The sequence below is a fragment of the Scardinius erythrophthalmus genome (genome assembly GCF_964197995.2).
Source record: "Scardinius erythrophthalmus genome assembly, chromosome: 14".
NCBI lineage: Eukaryota > Metazoa > Chordata > Actinopteri > Cypriniformes > Leuciscidae > Scardinius > Scardinius erythrophthalmus.
The window spans coordinates 11,501,664-11,519,177 of record NC_138234.1 but is presented as its reverse complement, the minus strand read 5'-3'; the positions used below and the strand labels follow the sequence as shown (position 1 = coordinate 11,519,177).

The 17,514-nt window shown below is 36.1% G+C and overlaps 1 protein-coding gene across 1 annotated transcript; it reads right to left on the bottom strand.

Annotated features, from left to right (window-relative positions):
- Positions 1-697: 697 nt before the first annotated feature.
- Positions 698-4,067, bottom strand: LOC308702130 (CD48 antigen-like; the record flags this gene model as incomplete). Its single annotated transcript, XM_081384798.1, has 5 exons — positions 3,918-4,067; positions 3,082-3,420; positions 2,021-2,311; positions 1,843-1,956; positions 698-705 (listed from the first exon to the last, which is right to left on the bottom strand). The coding sequence occupies exons 1-5, from the start codon at positions 3,964-3,966 to the stop codon at positions 698-700; spliced, it is 801 nt and encodes a 266-aa protein (XP_081240924.1). The 5' UTR covers positions 3,967-4,067.
- Between the last annotated feature and the right edge of the window lie 13,447 nt (positions 4,068-17,514).

The following is a 17,514-nucleotide window of genomic DNA, read 5'->3' as shown; positions in this document are numbered from 1 at the left end:
GTAAGGATATGACCCTGAGAGTGTCACACTGCTTAACTGCAGGATCACTGCATGAGTATTGATCATCACACACGCAAAGTATATTATATTTTTGTTAAACACCAGTGCTGAGTTCAGTATGTTGTAGTAAAGCAGGTTTTCTCTAGAGCAGAAGTCGACGGTTTCATGTGAGCAGGAATGGAAAAAGTCCTTCAACCACAGGCTATTCACAGACTATTCACACCTCAGACAGAGACGATCACAAACTGACATCAAACACACACGTCCATCAGCAGAAGCACTCATGCACAAGCTGTCCATCCACCCAGCAGATCAAACCACATTTCTGTTCAGATGTGAATACATGAGACCACAGTGTTCATGAGTGTTTTGCATCTGTGTTTTTCATGAGATTACACGCATGGTCCCTTTAAGACTTTAAAAGTCAAACATGAAATGCTCTAATGAATGATTTAATTGGTTAAAAAGGGAAGTTTGTTTTAAGTTTTTAGGAGACCACTTCATTTAATAGTTTAAACTTTGATCCTGCTCTGCGTCTGCTGGGACGTCCTGATACAATATGGTGATCCTCACCAAAAACTCAACCATAGACTCGGACTCGACGCTGGTCACACAGTTGGGTCTTGTACTTATAAAAAGACTGAAGTTTGTTCATCTTCTCATTGTGACTGGTGCATACACCACATGATCCTCCTCTTCAACTTTCTGTAAAAACACAACACAAGAAATATAGTTATATATAGTTACTGTATATAGTTTTCTAATAACATTTATCAGCACTGCATGCAAACTTAAACATCTTCTACACATCATCTTCTATATCAGTGGTTCTCAGCCTGTTTTGCTAACGTGTTAATCTGACACAAAAGTCTTTCTTGCATTGATAATCTTATGGCTTTAATTAAACATCTGATTTGGTGCTGTTGTATTTGATGGATCATTATACAGTCAAAAACACAATTGCATCTGACTCAAATAATACAGAGAAACACAACATAACTATAAATTGTCTTACTGTTTTATGTGCGTTTCTTCTGTAGAACGCTGGATCAGCGTAAGTGATCTCGTCTTCGCAAGTCTCGACTGTTTCAACAATAATAAATGCATTAAAACAACAACTCAATACTAATTAGATCTGATTCTTTACAACATACTGTATGTATTTTTATTATTATGGCCGTCAAATTTAAAGCATAAATGCACACATTTCATTAAACGTTTAACACAGCCCTTTAAAAAAAAAGTTAATTTGACTAAATTTAAATTTGAGCTATCATTTAAAATTAGTAAATAAAGTTAGAGAGACATTTTTTACACATAATTTATAAATCAAACCCAGGCAGGACATTTAAGTCAAATGCATTCTTTGTGTGGTGAAATTGATGCTCAACAAGTTGAACAAAAGTAATCAATAACATATTTTAACTTTAGCACCAGCTGCATCTTTACACGTCACCTTCATTTATATAGCGCTTTCAACAATATAGATTGTTTCAAAGCAGCTTTACAGTGACAAAAGGAAATTATGTAACATGTACATGGAATAATTATGGAACATGTAAAATTATGTTCATAAAGTGGAGAAAGCTTTTGTATTTTTAATCTTTTGGTGCAATTTGAGAAAAGAAGGATCTGTTTTTTGGTTTTTTTTGTCTTTTTTAAACACAAACTTATTTTGGTTTCTTTTCATATAAATAATCGCAAGGGTGTTAACTACAAAATAATGACAATTATTATTTTAAAATCATATTTAGGGCTATCAGTTGACTAAATATTTGTAGTATATTTTAGGGAATAAAGTTTTGTTTATTATAATGTTTAAAAGCAGTAAATAACACTTGCCTTCCCTGTCAATTGTTCTACATTTCGTGCAGATCCAGAAGATCCCGAATCCAGCAACAATCATCAGAGATCCAGCAGAGATCAACACTATCAGAGACACTGAGACTGGAGGAACTGAAGGAGAGAGTCATTAGTGTGAGTGAATCTGGATATAATCACATCATCAGAACTGTGGTACCTGCACATGTGTGACAGAGTGTGTTGATGTCCAGATGTGTGGTCTGGTTGCTGATGGGATTGTTCAGCACACAGCTGTAGGTGTTTTTATCCTGATATTCCACCTCCAGAGGTAGAGAGAGACTGATGCTGAGATCACACACACTGATGCTGGACAATACACTGATTCCTGCGTACCAGGAGAGAGTCGCATCACACACATTCAACACTGATGAACACACCAGTGAACAATTTGATGATGATGAAGAACATTGTGAAGAGTTACTGATGATGACAGGAACAGGCAGACGAGCTGAGAAAGATGAGAGAATAAAGAGAAATATGGGTAAAACTTAACATCAATCTTATTTTGAGAGTAGTGTGTTCACTGTCAGTAAGTGTATCTCAAACTATAAGATATTTCAGTGTATAAATATTTAAAATAATATTCTGGGTTAATTTTAAAGTAAGCTTAATCTAATGCAATTTTGACAATGTTGATTGCCACAAAAATGTATTTCCATTTGTCCACCAGAAAAGCAAAACTCTGGGTTACAGTGAAGCGCTGAATGGTGGGGAAGCTTGTTTCCGCCACTTATTAAATAATTTAAAAGATCGATTTTCTCACAATTGCAAGTTTATATCTCGCAATTCTGAGAAAAAAATTCTGAATTGTGCAATTAAACGGGGCAATTATTACCATTTAAATGTTTTATTAATTGGTGGAAACAAGTTTTCGTAGAATGGGGCCGATCTGTAAACGTTAAAATACCTACTGTTTTAAAAGTATAGCCAAATGATGTGAACAATGTGTGTGTTACAAATCACTTGCTAACCTTTTGCCCCGACAATACGCCATAAACCTTAAACTGCCTTTAAAAATGCTGAAGTGTTTCTGAAGTTTCCTTTAAATCCTCCAAATTTTGGCCTCGTTCACATTCCTTTATAAGTGCCTCGCCGTAACCTCCAAATGAGAGACGAGTCTAAATTTTTCTTTGTGGTAACCGACACAATGCTACAAATGCTGTGGATTGAGTTTTACTTGTAAATTTGTAAAGGACGAGACAAATACTCTCTACTCACCATAGACAGAAACATTGAATGTTTTTATTGTCAGCTTCACTTCACTTATCTCTAGTTGATAAACTCCAGTGTGTTCAGTTCTGGTGTTTGTGATGGTCAGAGATCCAGTTTGATCGTCCAGCTTCAGTCTGTCTCTGAATCTCCCATCAGGAACATCATCATATGTGGAGGAGATTCGGTTCTCTTTGCTGATTTTAGCTATCAGAGACTTTTCAGCTCCATATTTCCACAGTATGTCTTCATCTTCATGTATTTCAGTAAGATCAGTGTTTAGAGTAACAGAATCTCCCTCCATCACTGACACTGACTGTATCTCATTTGTTTCGGCCCCAAACACACCTGGAGAACATGAACAGAAAAAGAACAGATTAAAGCTTTTGTTAGTTTACAAAGATTAAAATCAGTTCGTAACCTTTAACAGCAACAAAGACACGAAACAATATGAAAAGTCACAAATATGAACAGACAAATTTGAGGGAATCAATAATGTGATCTTTAAAATGATTTGCTGTAGAGCAAAATAAAAATTATATGATAAATTATTTACAGCCTGAAAGTTTAATTTCAATACATTCAGTATTCAATACATTTGTTATTATTGAATTCCCATTACCTTTGTAATTGTCTGTGATTACTGCAGAAGAATTAAAAAAATATTTTAATTATATTTTTAAAAAGTGCTAGGGAGGATTTGCATTTGTAATCATTGAAATCATGATTTCTAAACCAACAAGAGAGATTTGATCGCAGTGGATGAAAATAATCTAATTTGAGCCGCCGCATGAGTTTATTACTCTGATATGTGAATAAACAACACAAATATGTTCACAACTTACCGATCAGACGGCAGAAGCACAAACAGAACAAAACAAACATGTGAAACATTTGCAGCTGTTCAGTGAAACGCCTGATCTAATAAGACTATCAATGAACGCACAACAGATCTTAACAAACACAAGATTGTGAATCCTCCCCCGACAGAGTCTGACCCTCCTAATGCACACACACACACACACACACACATATACACATGTCATATAAACACTACATTTCATGGTAAAATAGAGAGTAACTTGTGATTTAAAATTGTTGTATATATTTATTCAGTTCCCAATTATAGCGTATGGGGAAAAGTACAACTTTAAAACCATTTATGATCTCATTGCTTCTGAGTCAAACTGAAACCTGCTGTGGGTTTTTTTCTTTCTTTCTTTTTTCTTTTTGTTTGATCAGTTGGGTGGACGGACATCTTATGTGAGACTGCTTTAAACTTTAATCTACAGAAACATGATGAGAAACTGCATTTGACACAGAGACAGAAAAACAATAGAAACACAATGATCATATTTAACACTGCCATTCTCAAGTTAAGTCTGTAAAAGTTTATATATATATATATATATATATATATATAGGTATTTTGATATTTGATATACACCGATCAGGCATAACATCATGACCACCATCCTAATATTGTGTTGCTCCCCGTTTTGCTGCTGAAACAGCCCTGACCCGTGGAGGCATGGACTCCACTAGACCTCTGAAGGTGTGATGTGGGATCTGACACCAAGATGTTAATAGCAGATCCTATATATATATATATATATATAAACACTTTCACATACTAAAGGTTGTTCTATCAGTCCTTATGAGTGTCTTATCAACTGTAATTTTAAAAGCTTTTTATTTAATATAGCCTACTTAAGTTGTGGTGGATCTGATTTTTGAAAGGTTAATTGGTTATGCTCTAGCCCTCATGTGGTGTTCGGGTCATTTTGACCCGGAGAAGATTTTCTTTTTCCTGAAAATACTAGTTAATGTTATCGCTTTGGACTGAAACTTAGTGACTTTTTTCACAAATGGTATGACTACTTCTGAAATGTTTTGTGACAATTTTCTTAATTTTTTAGGGGGGGTTTTGTCACCTTGTCACACTTGTGGTGTTCCCGGTCAAAAATGACCGGCCTATAAAAAATAGCTTATAAATCACTCATTATACCATATTTTCACCCAATCTTGGATTCAATCTTTTTGTCAACTTGTTCTCCTTCAATAAGGACTGGTTTTATATTTCTATTTGCATCTGATTAATTGTAGGCCTCATTTATTTGAGAGTAGGCATCTCATTTTTTGAGTAAAAAAAACATTATTTTTGAATAATTTTGGAAAAATAAAAGAAAATCTGAAGAAAATTGGCACTGTTGATCACACTAGTCTACTTAAATTTTTCACCAGGAATTTTGTTTTGAAAAACTTTTATTTTGTACAATATGGCACAGAGTTACACTTGTGGTGTTCCACTGGGCCATTGAGGGCCATTGTGGGCCATTGTTTCAATTGGCCATTGAAAGTGAATGGGAGAGACCAATGCATCCAATGAATGGAACAACACAAAATATGTATCATTTTAAAGCTTAGAATCTCAGCTTTTTAATGCATCTAATCACTTTGATCAACTCCTAACGACTGCTGAGTTATCACTCTAAAACTGAGTGTACCCCATGCAAGCGCCACCTAGCTGCGAAATAAATAATCATAATATTTTTCAAAACTATTACCTTGATCAACTTAAAATAGGTGTCATTTGAAAGCTTAGAGTCTGAAATTTACAATGAATGTAGCCAATTTGATAAACTTCTAAGTAGTGGCGAGTTATTTGCTGATAATTAGAAGAAAAAAAATCATAATTTATTAACTACTTTTTTGTATTACATTCAGCAATATGTCAAATACATCATACAGCTCAGATAGTCCTGTGTCATATGTAATTTGAAAGGTCTCAATGAGTAGAATACAACAAGCATAATTGTTTCAGGCTTTTTACTAAACTTGAGCTAGGTTTTTCTAAAAGAAGCCCTTCAAGAGACCCATGTGTAAACCATGTATGGATTCTGAATTTTAGACACATTTCTGCTCGTAACTTCATGAAACATGCTCCAATTGTGGAAAATGACACATCATTATTTACAGCAGATGCTTACAATTAAAATGAGCCCAAACTCAATATATTCCATCAATCAGATCTAAAGATATTCCTCATGGCGTTCTAACACAGAAAATACCACAGACGCATCTAGCGTATATACTCATGAAGCACTCACGTTTGGTTTTTTGCTCATAACTTCACGAAGCATGCACAGATCGTAGAAAACTGTACATCATTATTTTCAGCAGACTATCATGATTAAAAACAGCCCAAACTCAGCATAATCCGTCACTCAGATCTAAAGATATTCCTAATGGAGTTGTAACACACAAACCCCAACAGGCGCACACAGAGCCTTGAATATAGATGTAGCCTAGCACTTATGTCGCGTTTTAACTCATAACTCAATGAACTCGTTTTAACTCATAACTCGAATGAACTCGTTTTAACTCATAACTCAATGAAGCATGCATAAATTGTGGAAAATGTCATTATTTACATGAGATTGTTAAGATTAAAAAGAGCCCAAACTCACCATAATCCATCACTCAGATCTAAAGATATTCCTCATGGACTTCTAACACATGTCTCTCCCATTCACTTTCAATGGCCAACTGAAACAATGGCCCTCAATGGCCCAGTGGAACACCACAAGAGTAACTCTGTGCCATTTTGTACAAAATAAAAGTTTTTCAAAACAAAATTCCTTGTGAAACATTAAAGTAGACTAGTGTGATCAACAGTGCCAATTTTCTTCAGATTTTATTTAATTTTTCCAAAATTATTCAAAAATGTTTTGTTTTTTACTCAAAAAATTAGATGCCTACTATCAAATAAATGAGGCCTATGAATAATCAGATGCAAATATAAATATAAAACCAGTCCTAATTGAAAGAGAACAAGTGGACAAAAAGATTGAATCCAAGATTGGGTGAAAATATGGTATAATGAGTGATTTATAAGCTATTTTTTATAGGCCGGTCATTTTTGACCGGGAACACCACAAGTGTGACTATGTGCCATATTTTTTACAAAACAAAAGCTTCAAAACAAAATTCCTGGTGAAATATTAGAGTAGACTAGTGTGATCAACAGTAGCCATTTTTTTTTTTTTTTTCATATTTCCAAATTTACTCATAAATTATTTGTTTTTTACTCAAAAAATGAGATGCCTACTCTCAGATAAATGAGGCCCATGATTAATCAGATGCAAACAGAAATATAAAACCAGTTCTAATTGAAAGAGAACAAGTTGACAAAAAGATTGAATCCAAGATTGGGTGAAAATATGGTATAATGAGTGATTTATAAGCTATTTTTTATAGGCCGGTAATTTTTGACCGGGAACACCACAGGTGTTATAGGGTTTTGAACACCACATGAGGGCTAGTGTAGGCCTTGTCTTATGCAGAGGTTTAATAAAGCGTGATCAGTCACGTGACATTCACTGCTGGAGTCACACTACACACGCCAAAGACTAAACGGTAGGCTAAGAACTGCAAGTGAAAAAAATGGCTCAAGTTGTTGAAAATAATGTTTTTATTGAATTTTGGTGGATTTATTACGTGAACCAAACCCATCTGTCACAGAACAGATCAGAGCCGTAAATGGTAGCCGAAATAAAAACGGACCGCCACGCAGCCAGTGTGTCGCCGGCCTGAGGAATCCCTTCGCCTGTGGTTAAAAGCTTTACATTTGAAGAAACCATTGAAACGACCGTATGTTTGTTCTTTTCATTTCGTGAACACAAGACCTACAGAAGACCACCCGATACCAGAAAAGTGGCTGCATGGGCTATGAAGTCTCAATAAAAACCATGATAAAAACTCCAAGGAGAAACAAAATCATTATAGTAACCCCTGTATAAAATCTAGTGATCATGGCATAATGGCATGATCATGGCATTTATTTTGTATGATTTACAATTATTTATAGCCATCTATTGCTATCCTGTGCTTTGGTTGCATTTTGATGGCATTATTAATACATTTGACATGACAAAATACCTCCATAGATATATTAGTCCAGCATTGGCTCGACCGTGTTTAGGGCGGTGCTGAAGGCGCCGGCGAAGTTTTGTCACTCTGCCAGCTAGATGCATGAGTGTTTTCAACCAGGTCCGGTACCCTAACTGAGTGAGGCGGGGCTTTGGTTCTTTGTTGTATTCATCTGCTATGGCATGTGTAACATTTTTCTGTCAACTCTGCATAATCCTTCGCGATCGACATCGTTATTTATGGTGCGTTCAAGTCATCTCGTATAGATCGTATTTACGAGTTAAACGCACTTGAACGACACCACAATGTCGTAAATACCAGTGGGGAGCTCGGGATTTTCTCTAAGCTCCGATCTTTACGAGTTGGGGGCGTGTCAGTGATTAACATGGCGGAATACACAATACGTAAAGGTATTTAGCTGTGATATTGTCAGGCTTTTCTATTAACAGCTAATCGCCAAAACAGAATATGATAGTATCATAATATAACAATGCAACATGTAACGATGTGTTGGCAGTGGCTTCATAAATTAATTAAAAACATAAAAAATACAAAGTACACCTGATGTACATTTCTTTGTTCTTCATTTTCTAGAACAAGAGTTTAAGAACCATACTGTATTTTTGTGTAATTAATTAAGAGAAAGTACTCCGCCATTTTGCTCCGACGAAAGTGACTTGAACGCACATGGCGTTATAAGCACGACTTCCCACCTCGTACGTACGAACTTCCCAGGAGGACTTGAATGCACCATTAGCCCAGGGAAGCGAGGAAACGGAAGTGCCGCACAAAAACCGGATATTGGACCCATGTTTACTTCCGCGTTCGAAAATAAGGTGAATAAGGTCATGAATATGTGGATTCCCTTGAATATCAATAGGCCTAATAATTTCATATTTCACAGCAATATCATAGTTTGATTTCAGATCAGCTTTTAAGGTTTCCAGGGCTCTCTTTCACTTCTTTTGAGTATTTTGAGTTAAATATGAAAATGATTCAGTGGGCCATACAATTTACATAATAAGTTGTGTTACAATGCAAAGTCTCCTGAAGTTTTAGGAGATCAAATCATCAATCTCTGAATTTCTCACTTCAAACCCGTCAGAATGATTCGGCTGTTTGTCCACTGGGATTTTCTGATTATTCTCAAAGGAAAACTAGAGGGAAAGACTCAATCCTGCTGAAAATGAATCATCTTCTCATGCTGATAGACACATACTCCACAATACTCTCCTCTTCAGCTCTCTGTGAAACACATCACACAAGATATAATAAGATATTTTAATTTAAAAAAAAAGATCAAATATCGTAGAACAATTGCCACCAATGGTCTCTATGATAAACTTACTCTTAAAATGCTTTTGGGAAACACAGCGCAGGCCTAACTGTGTTAAATCATAACCATAACACAAGCTGAATGGGAAAATTTACAATTTTGTAAATGCCTAAATACCAAACACAAGTGTGACCAATATTATATTAATATTAGCCTGAACTGAAGAGTTTTGTTACAAACTGCTCCAAGACACGAAGGTAGAGGATCCAAATGCAGTTTATTTAAAGGGTTATCCAGAATCGTAATCCAACACAAGCAGAGGGTCAAGCACAGGAAGGCAGTCCAACCAAACCAAAACAAAACACAAAACAGGCAGGGGTCAGAGGCACAAGAGTAATCCACAGAACGGGCAAGAAATCCAAAAAACCAAGAGACATGAAAACCGCTCAGAAGTGCAGTACAACAACATATAAAACTTCACAGTGACTGATGGGGTGAACCAGGCTATATGGGGTGAACTAAACAAGAAAATGAGATACAGGTGAATGTGATAATGAGTGCTGATGAGTCCAGGCAGAGAATGATGGGAGATGTAGTCTGTGAGTGAACATGAGAGTCTGGTGTGGAGTGCCCTCTGGTGGCTCTCAAGGGCACTCCAGCTGGTGACCGTTACAAGTTTCATGAACGAATTTGTGTCTGAATACAGAAGAGTTTGAGTTTCTTCCTCCCTTTAAAAGTTAATGTTTTTATTGTTCTTTCTTTTGCACAATTAAACAAAAAAATATTAACACTTTTACAACATTTTATTTATTTATTATAATATTAAAATATCTTCCAATCTTTTAGTGTTTCTCAGTTGCTTAAAAATGTAAAAATGATCTTACCGACGTGTGTGTGTTTCTTTCATAGAACCAGGGTTCTCAAGTTTTATCAAAAGCTTGGAGTGAGATCACATGCGGTTAGGGGAGGAGCCCTAATGGAGCCCCGCCCCCGCCCCCGCCCCACAATTTTACCCATTGTTCATAATTAACCAGCACAAATTGAAATTATAACAATTGGTTAATCTGATAAATGACAGAGCAATTAATCACATCAAATATACTCTTTAATGTTATATTTCAAAATTACAAATATACAAAAATATAACAAATTGCTCCAAACAGTTTGGAAAAACTAATCTTTTTGCATTTTGAATGTGTCTAGTCGTAATGGTATAATGATTTATTGTGTGGTGGGACATTGTGAACAAATGACATAGTAGTAAGGTATGTGTGTGTGTGTGTGTGTGTGTGTGTAAGTGTGGCCTGGTAAACCTTACATTATGGGGACAAAATGTCCCCACAAGGATGGCAATATCCGAAATCCTTGTTCGTGTGGGGACATTTTTTGGTCCCCATGAGGAAACCGGCTTATAAATCAAAAAAGTTATGTTTTTTTGAAAATGTGAAATTGCAGAAAGTTTTCTGTGATGGGTAGGTTTAGGGGTAGGGTTAGTGTAAGGGAATAGAATATACAGTTTGTACAGTATAAAAATCATTATGTCTATGGAAAGTAGGGCTGGTCCGAATACCATTTTTTGAGCTTCGAAGCTTCGACAGGAATTAACATCGAATATTCGAAGCTTCGGAGGGAGGGGGCTGAACATATTCTTCTCTCTAATAAAGGCAGGACCATTTATTAATAGGGGCATCACCACTTTTGAATAAGAAACAATATCAAGACTATAAAACTCGTCAAATCTCCGCGAATCACAACAAACGTATCAGTGAGAACACTTGTTCAAATAGCACACACTTAAACCTGACTGCACATCACATTTTTGACTTTATTGATTCTGCTTTTATTCGTAACGCAATGGACCGGTCAACGGGACATAAATTAATCCTTAAAGGATGGGACTTTATAGGACATTTGCACAAAAATAATAAATAACTTACCGTAGCCTATTTTATAAGTCGCTCCAGAGTCGCATATCAGTCAAAAAATGCGTCACGAGGAAGAAAAAACATATAGGCCTATAGCTTAAGTCGCACTGGACTAAGTCGCATTTTTTTAGAAATTTATTTCAAAAAAAAAGAAAAAAACATGTTACAGACTGTTCTCCATTACGGACGTGAGCGCTCTAAAGCGGCACTAAACGAATGTTTTAAAACTTTCACAGAGACCTCAAACTGAAAGCACAAAGCCTGTCTTTAAATTTAATTTCGTTTTGTATTAATTGTATCTTAACATTATGTTATAATGTAACCGTGTGAGAGGGTGTTTTAGGCTATATCATGTTTGATCGTCCAGCTTCAGTCTGTCTCTGAATCTCCCATCAGGAACATCATCATTTGTGGAGATCACATGTTTTCTACTGAATTCAGCAATAAAATACTGTTCAGCTCCATATTTCCACATGTATCTTTCATGTATTTTATTATCATCAGAGTTTAGAGTGACAGAATCTCCCTCCATCACTGACACTGACTGTATTTCATTTGTTTCGGCAGCAAACACTCCTGATGAACATGAACAGGTTTTCAGATTAATGCTCATGTTGGTTTAGAAAGTCTGAGATCAGTTTGTAACCTTTAACAGCAGAGACAAACTAAATGAAAGTCACATAAATGAACAGGCAGACGTGAGAAAATCAATAATTTGATATTTAATTTATTTTAAAATGTGTTTCAAAATTGTCTTTGTAAAAAAAAAAGATATATATATATATATGATAAATTAAATACAACTTGAAAGTACACGTTTAAATATTCTGGATATAACATTCAACACACATTTTATTAATGAATTTCCATGACTTTTGTAGTTGTTTATGATTACTGAAAAAATGTATGATTTTATAAAAATTAAATTAAGACATTTCTTGGTATAGGATTTATATTTGTAATCATTGAAACTAAAATACCTAAAACATCAGAGATTTGATCACAGTGGATGAAAATAATCTAATTTGAACCACCGCAGGAGTTTATTACTCTGAGATGTAAATAAACGTCACAAATATGTTCATAACTTACCGATCAGACGGCAGAAACACAAACAGAACAAAACAAACATGTGAAACATTTTCTGATGTAATAACACTAGCACAACTGATCTCAACAAACACAACAGAAGTAATGTGAGCAAGACCTCCCTCAACAGAGTCTGACCCTCCTAATGCACACACACACAAACACACACACACACACACACGCACAAAGACACACACACAAACACACTCTCTCTCTCTCTCTCACACACACACACACACACACACACACACACACACACACACACACACATTTAAACTATGTTCCTATGCCCAATTTACATTTACAGAAGATTAAAACAGATTTTTTTTAAATCCTTGCTGCTGCTAGTCGAGTTCCCAGCATGCACTGCGGCAGGAATGAATGATGTAGTTACTGTGAGTGAATCTCATTAATGTTATTTACTGTTACTCATTATGAGCAGCTCCTCATCGAGTTATTCCAACTTTAATTGGGTAATTGTTTTAATAGATTTTAAATGATGCATTCAAATTGCACACAATTACTTGCCTGACTGTGTTAAATATGTAAAAATAGAAGAATATTTTCTCAATATTGGATGAATTACTTTTCATGGTAAAATAAAGACTAAGTCTAGGGATTTTAAAATAGTTTTTTATTTATTCAGTTCTCAATTTTAGTAAATGTAGTTAAAAGCGTGTCTGATCTCACAGTTTTACTGAGGTCTGGAGTCAAACTGAAACTGCTGCGGTCGGTTTTCTTCAGATATGTGGTTTGATCTGTTAGTGGACAAACATCTTAGGTGAGAAAATGGCCGTTCAGAGTTTGTGTGTTTAGTTTGAAGGTGAAGAGCTTCTTCCTGTCATGCTTTTTAATTTACACACAAACATGTTGAACATGCTGAGAAACTGAGGGAGAAACGCAATAGATACACAATGATCATATAACACTGCCATTCAATAGTTTAGCTTGTTAAAGTTATTCTTTTTTTTTGGGGTTTAAATTTTTTTATACTTTTATGTCACATTAGTAAAAAAACTCTCCATAAAAAACACATTTTTACATTCTCAGACTGGATCTCTGATCATCACAAACACCAGAAACACAGACTCTGGACTCTATAAACTACAGATGAACAGCAGAATCATAAAGAGCTTCAGTGTTTCTGTCGTTAGTAAGTGTAATTTAGTCATTCACTGCATTTTTCTTTAAGGAATGTTAAAATATACTTTAGTATTTTGATAGCAATCCAATAATCAATCAGATTAATGTTGCCTTTGCCGAAACTGTCTTTGAAACAAATTTCACTCAGAAATTGCTAGTAAATTACACAAATAATAACTTATAATGAGCATATAACTTAGATAAATATAAATTAGAAATGACAGAATTAGTATTTCTGTAAGAGACCGTGTGCGTCTGCGGCTGATTATGGATTGCTCGTCAACTGAGTCTTCCTTGGTCAGAAGGAATAGGCAAATCCAATGGTGCAGTTTTGAGGATTTATTAAAGAGGAGTCAGGTACATGGAGATGATGATGGTTTACAGGTAACAAATAGGTGTGTTTGTGGGTGTGTGTGTGTGTGTGGTTATCTGAAACAGAAATACAATAAAATGTATATCAATAAACATGTATGCTATGGTTACATACAGATGCATAAAGAAATCACCCACAGTACAACCAAAAATCCACTAGTGGGAGCTCTAACACTATAAATGAACTTGTATAAATGCCATACATCTCCAAATAGTGAAAAAATGCCAAAAACAGGCGACCTATAAATTAAATATAATATTTGCAGTTATTTGCAACGCAATAACTAAAGTATATACAGTGGATGGCTACTTTAAATGCGTATGTGGAGCGCCGTAGCGGGCCGCAGCAGTATAACAGTACTAGGGAATAACACGAGTATAACAACTTCGCCACCTGAGCTAATAACTCTGCAATAAACGCGTCAATTATGCAAAAAAAAAACATACTTACATCTTAAGGACGCACACAGCACTCATACACACAAGATTAGCGCAGGATTAACAAAGGATGGCGATTTCTGCACTGTTAATGATGCTCTCATGTCACTGGATCACACCAAAGTGAAAGCGCCTAGCGCAACCGCGATCGATCAAAACTACAAACGAACACATGCATCATGGGTAACGTAGTCCATGTCAGGGCACGGACTTTTAACAATTTCCTTGTACTCAAAATCGTAGCCCTAAAGCCTGTTTTATGCTTCTGCGTCGAACTGCCGCCGTAGCTACGTCGTAGGCTGTGTGTAGCGCGCGTACCCTACGGCGTACCCTGACGTGCACCTCTCCAAAAATGTAACAACGCGTCAATTCTACGCGGACACAAGCGCTGTGATTGGTTTGCCAGAACCCCTCCCTCGGGGTTTCACACGCTCCCTAGGTACGCGTCAACGCGGACAACGACACAGAAGTATAAATTAAAACCAACACGTTGCCTACGGCGTATAGGCTCCGGCGTAGGTCCGACGCAGAAGTATAATGAGGCCTTTACTCATGTAAATATATTGTTGGACGCACATCCTGATTGGTCACACATATCATCAGTATAATAGTGTTTCCTGATGAGCTCACAGTGATGATGCTGTTCTTCAAAAACACACCAGATGGAGCCATTAATCACTTTAAGCGATATCATACAACTGGTGATCAATGTAGAAGCCAACTAGTTTGCTTTACAAACAAAGGCCACTAACTGTTCAACTCAGTCCAAACTCAACCCAGTGTGTTGAGCGTTTAGAACTTGATAGTACAATCCTTTTGAATAATCAGCACTTTCTTAACACCTTGAGTGGGGGGTAGGGGTAATCACTTCTTGGGGTCATCAGGTCCGATTTATCCACAGCCGGTTTCTACTTTGCTCATCATGACTGCTTTGCTCCGACAGCAGTGACGTGCACAGACATTTTGAGGGGCAGGGGCTCAAGTGAAATAAAGGGCACTTCTCATAATTACGTTTTTTTTTTTTTTTTTTTTTACAAAAAAGTGTATATTAACACAACTATGACTTCCTTTTTAAACAATTTATTTAAAAAGTTAATTAATTTTATCTTCCTCAAACTCACGCAACTGTTTCATTTTCAAAAGATGCAACTAGTTTCAAGTATATATTTAGAATAACCTAAATAACTGCATCAAGCAGAGGGGCGTGTTTTACTAATAATTTGTTTATTTTTGCACAAGGCATTACATCATTTTAATTATTTTGGTGTTATCAGAATACATAACACTTTAAAATCAACACAAATATTCACTCTAAACTGAAGAGGGCTGTTGCTGCTATTTTGTTAACTTTACTGAAAAAAATCACTGCAAAAATGATTGACAAAATACAAAAATACAGCAATTTAATAAAATTATTACAAAAAAAAGGTCTTCTACTTCAAAATAAAATCTGTTACTTCCATTCCCTGGTTGTCTCTCCTTCCTTACAGCGGCAACCTTCTGGGGACCATGTCCCTGTAGATGTTTATGCATGTACACACACACACACATACACAATAACTGATGGTGACTGACATGGACTTAGTTTCACATTTGAGGGAGGACTGTATCATCATCATCAAATAAAACCTTCAAAATCCACATTTAGATGGAGTTTGTTTTAAACCTACTACACTCTAAAAAATATTCTGTGGCTTAGTAAATATTACAGAAATATTTAACTATTAAAATCTCTGAAAATCTTACTTGATTGTTTGAATTAAACTTACCAAAATAATTGAGTAACAATTCAATAAAAGCCAATGTCATGTATGTGGTTGTATGGAATACTATTTTATAAAGGTTTAGAAGAAATAAAAAAAGTTAAATTGCTCATAAATAAAAAGTTAATTTATAAATATTATTTTTAATGTTTAATGTTAACTTATTTCTACTCAGTTTTATGTATTAATGTACCAGATGCAGTTACTCAGATTTACTACATTTTTTAGAGTGCATCCTCCATCTGTTTGCATCTGTAGATTTCTTCTAAATTCACCAATTTAGATTTCTAAATTTCAGGGGGAAAGACTCTTTATGTAAGTCATTAACTGGGGACGTTCTGCTGTATGCAAATTAGGCATCAACTAGTGATAGTTCACTTTGAAATTAAATTTTGGTATGTTTTAGCTTACCTCAAGGGCATCCAAGATGTAGGTGTCTTTTTTTCCGCAGTAGTTTAAATTGATATTTTTAGGTCAAACCGTTCTTGTCTGACAGTCAATGATGGTCACGGTCTCAAAGAGGATGCACAGAGTCCAAATTAAAACAATTCCCCATCGTCCAAATTAAACAATTCCCCATCGTAAGTACACATTGATGGCCTAAGACACGAAACGAGCGGTTTGTGTGAGAAAACAAACAGTATTTATATCGTTTTTAGCTTTTATACACAGCCACGTCCAAGTGATCTGAGGGCGCGCGCGCATCCTGGTGTGTGACCTGTTGTACGCAGACTGGTGCATAGATATATACACTAGATGTCGCCTTAAAGACATTCGTTCCAATGACCTGCCGTAGACAAGGCGACATCTAGTGTACATACCTATGCACCAGTCTGCGTACACGTCACAGTTCAATGGCACATAGTACATACACAAAACACCTTACCAGAGAAGAAGGATATAGGCGCCGGAAAGCGCAGCTCGACGGCGGTCGAAGGCGGCGTGGGCCAGCAGCTTCTAGAGTGGCTTGTCTCGCTGAAGGTGCTTCTCAGACGGCGCGCGGCTTCTTTCGTGATCCAACGATAGGTGAGCTTCGCTGAAGAGATGAAAAATCAAGTGATTTAGCCTTTTCGAGCTACCTTTATAGGGCTAAGCCACGCCCGTTTCGGCCCGTCATTAGGGACTTTAAGCAACAGCCTCTGGTGGAACGGCAACGGCATTCTGGCGTTGTATTGCGCATGCGCGAATTTAACTGCTACTTTGCGACGTTCTACTGTAATGGTCTACTACGGGAGAACAGCTGATTTGCCGGAGTAGCTACAACGTGAGAGATTAGGTAAATAAATGTTATGTTTTATGGCATATGACATTGTAATTGCATCAGTTTATGATTGTACCATTAGTCTTTTATATAAAATGTGTTAAAATGTTTTAAACTTAAGCTAATTTTTTTGTATCTCAATAAATGAATTAATGCCGCGTTGCGCTGTCCTGTTTACGGTTGCTTAGTGATTTTTACGTTCTTGGCTACGGCGGTGTGACAGCATACTTCTGGTCGCCGTAG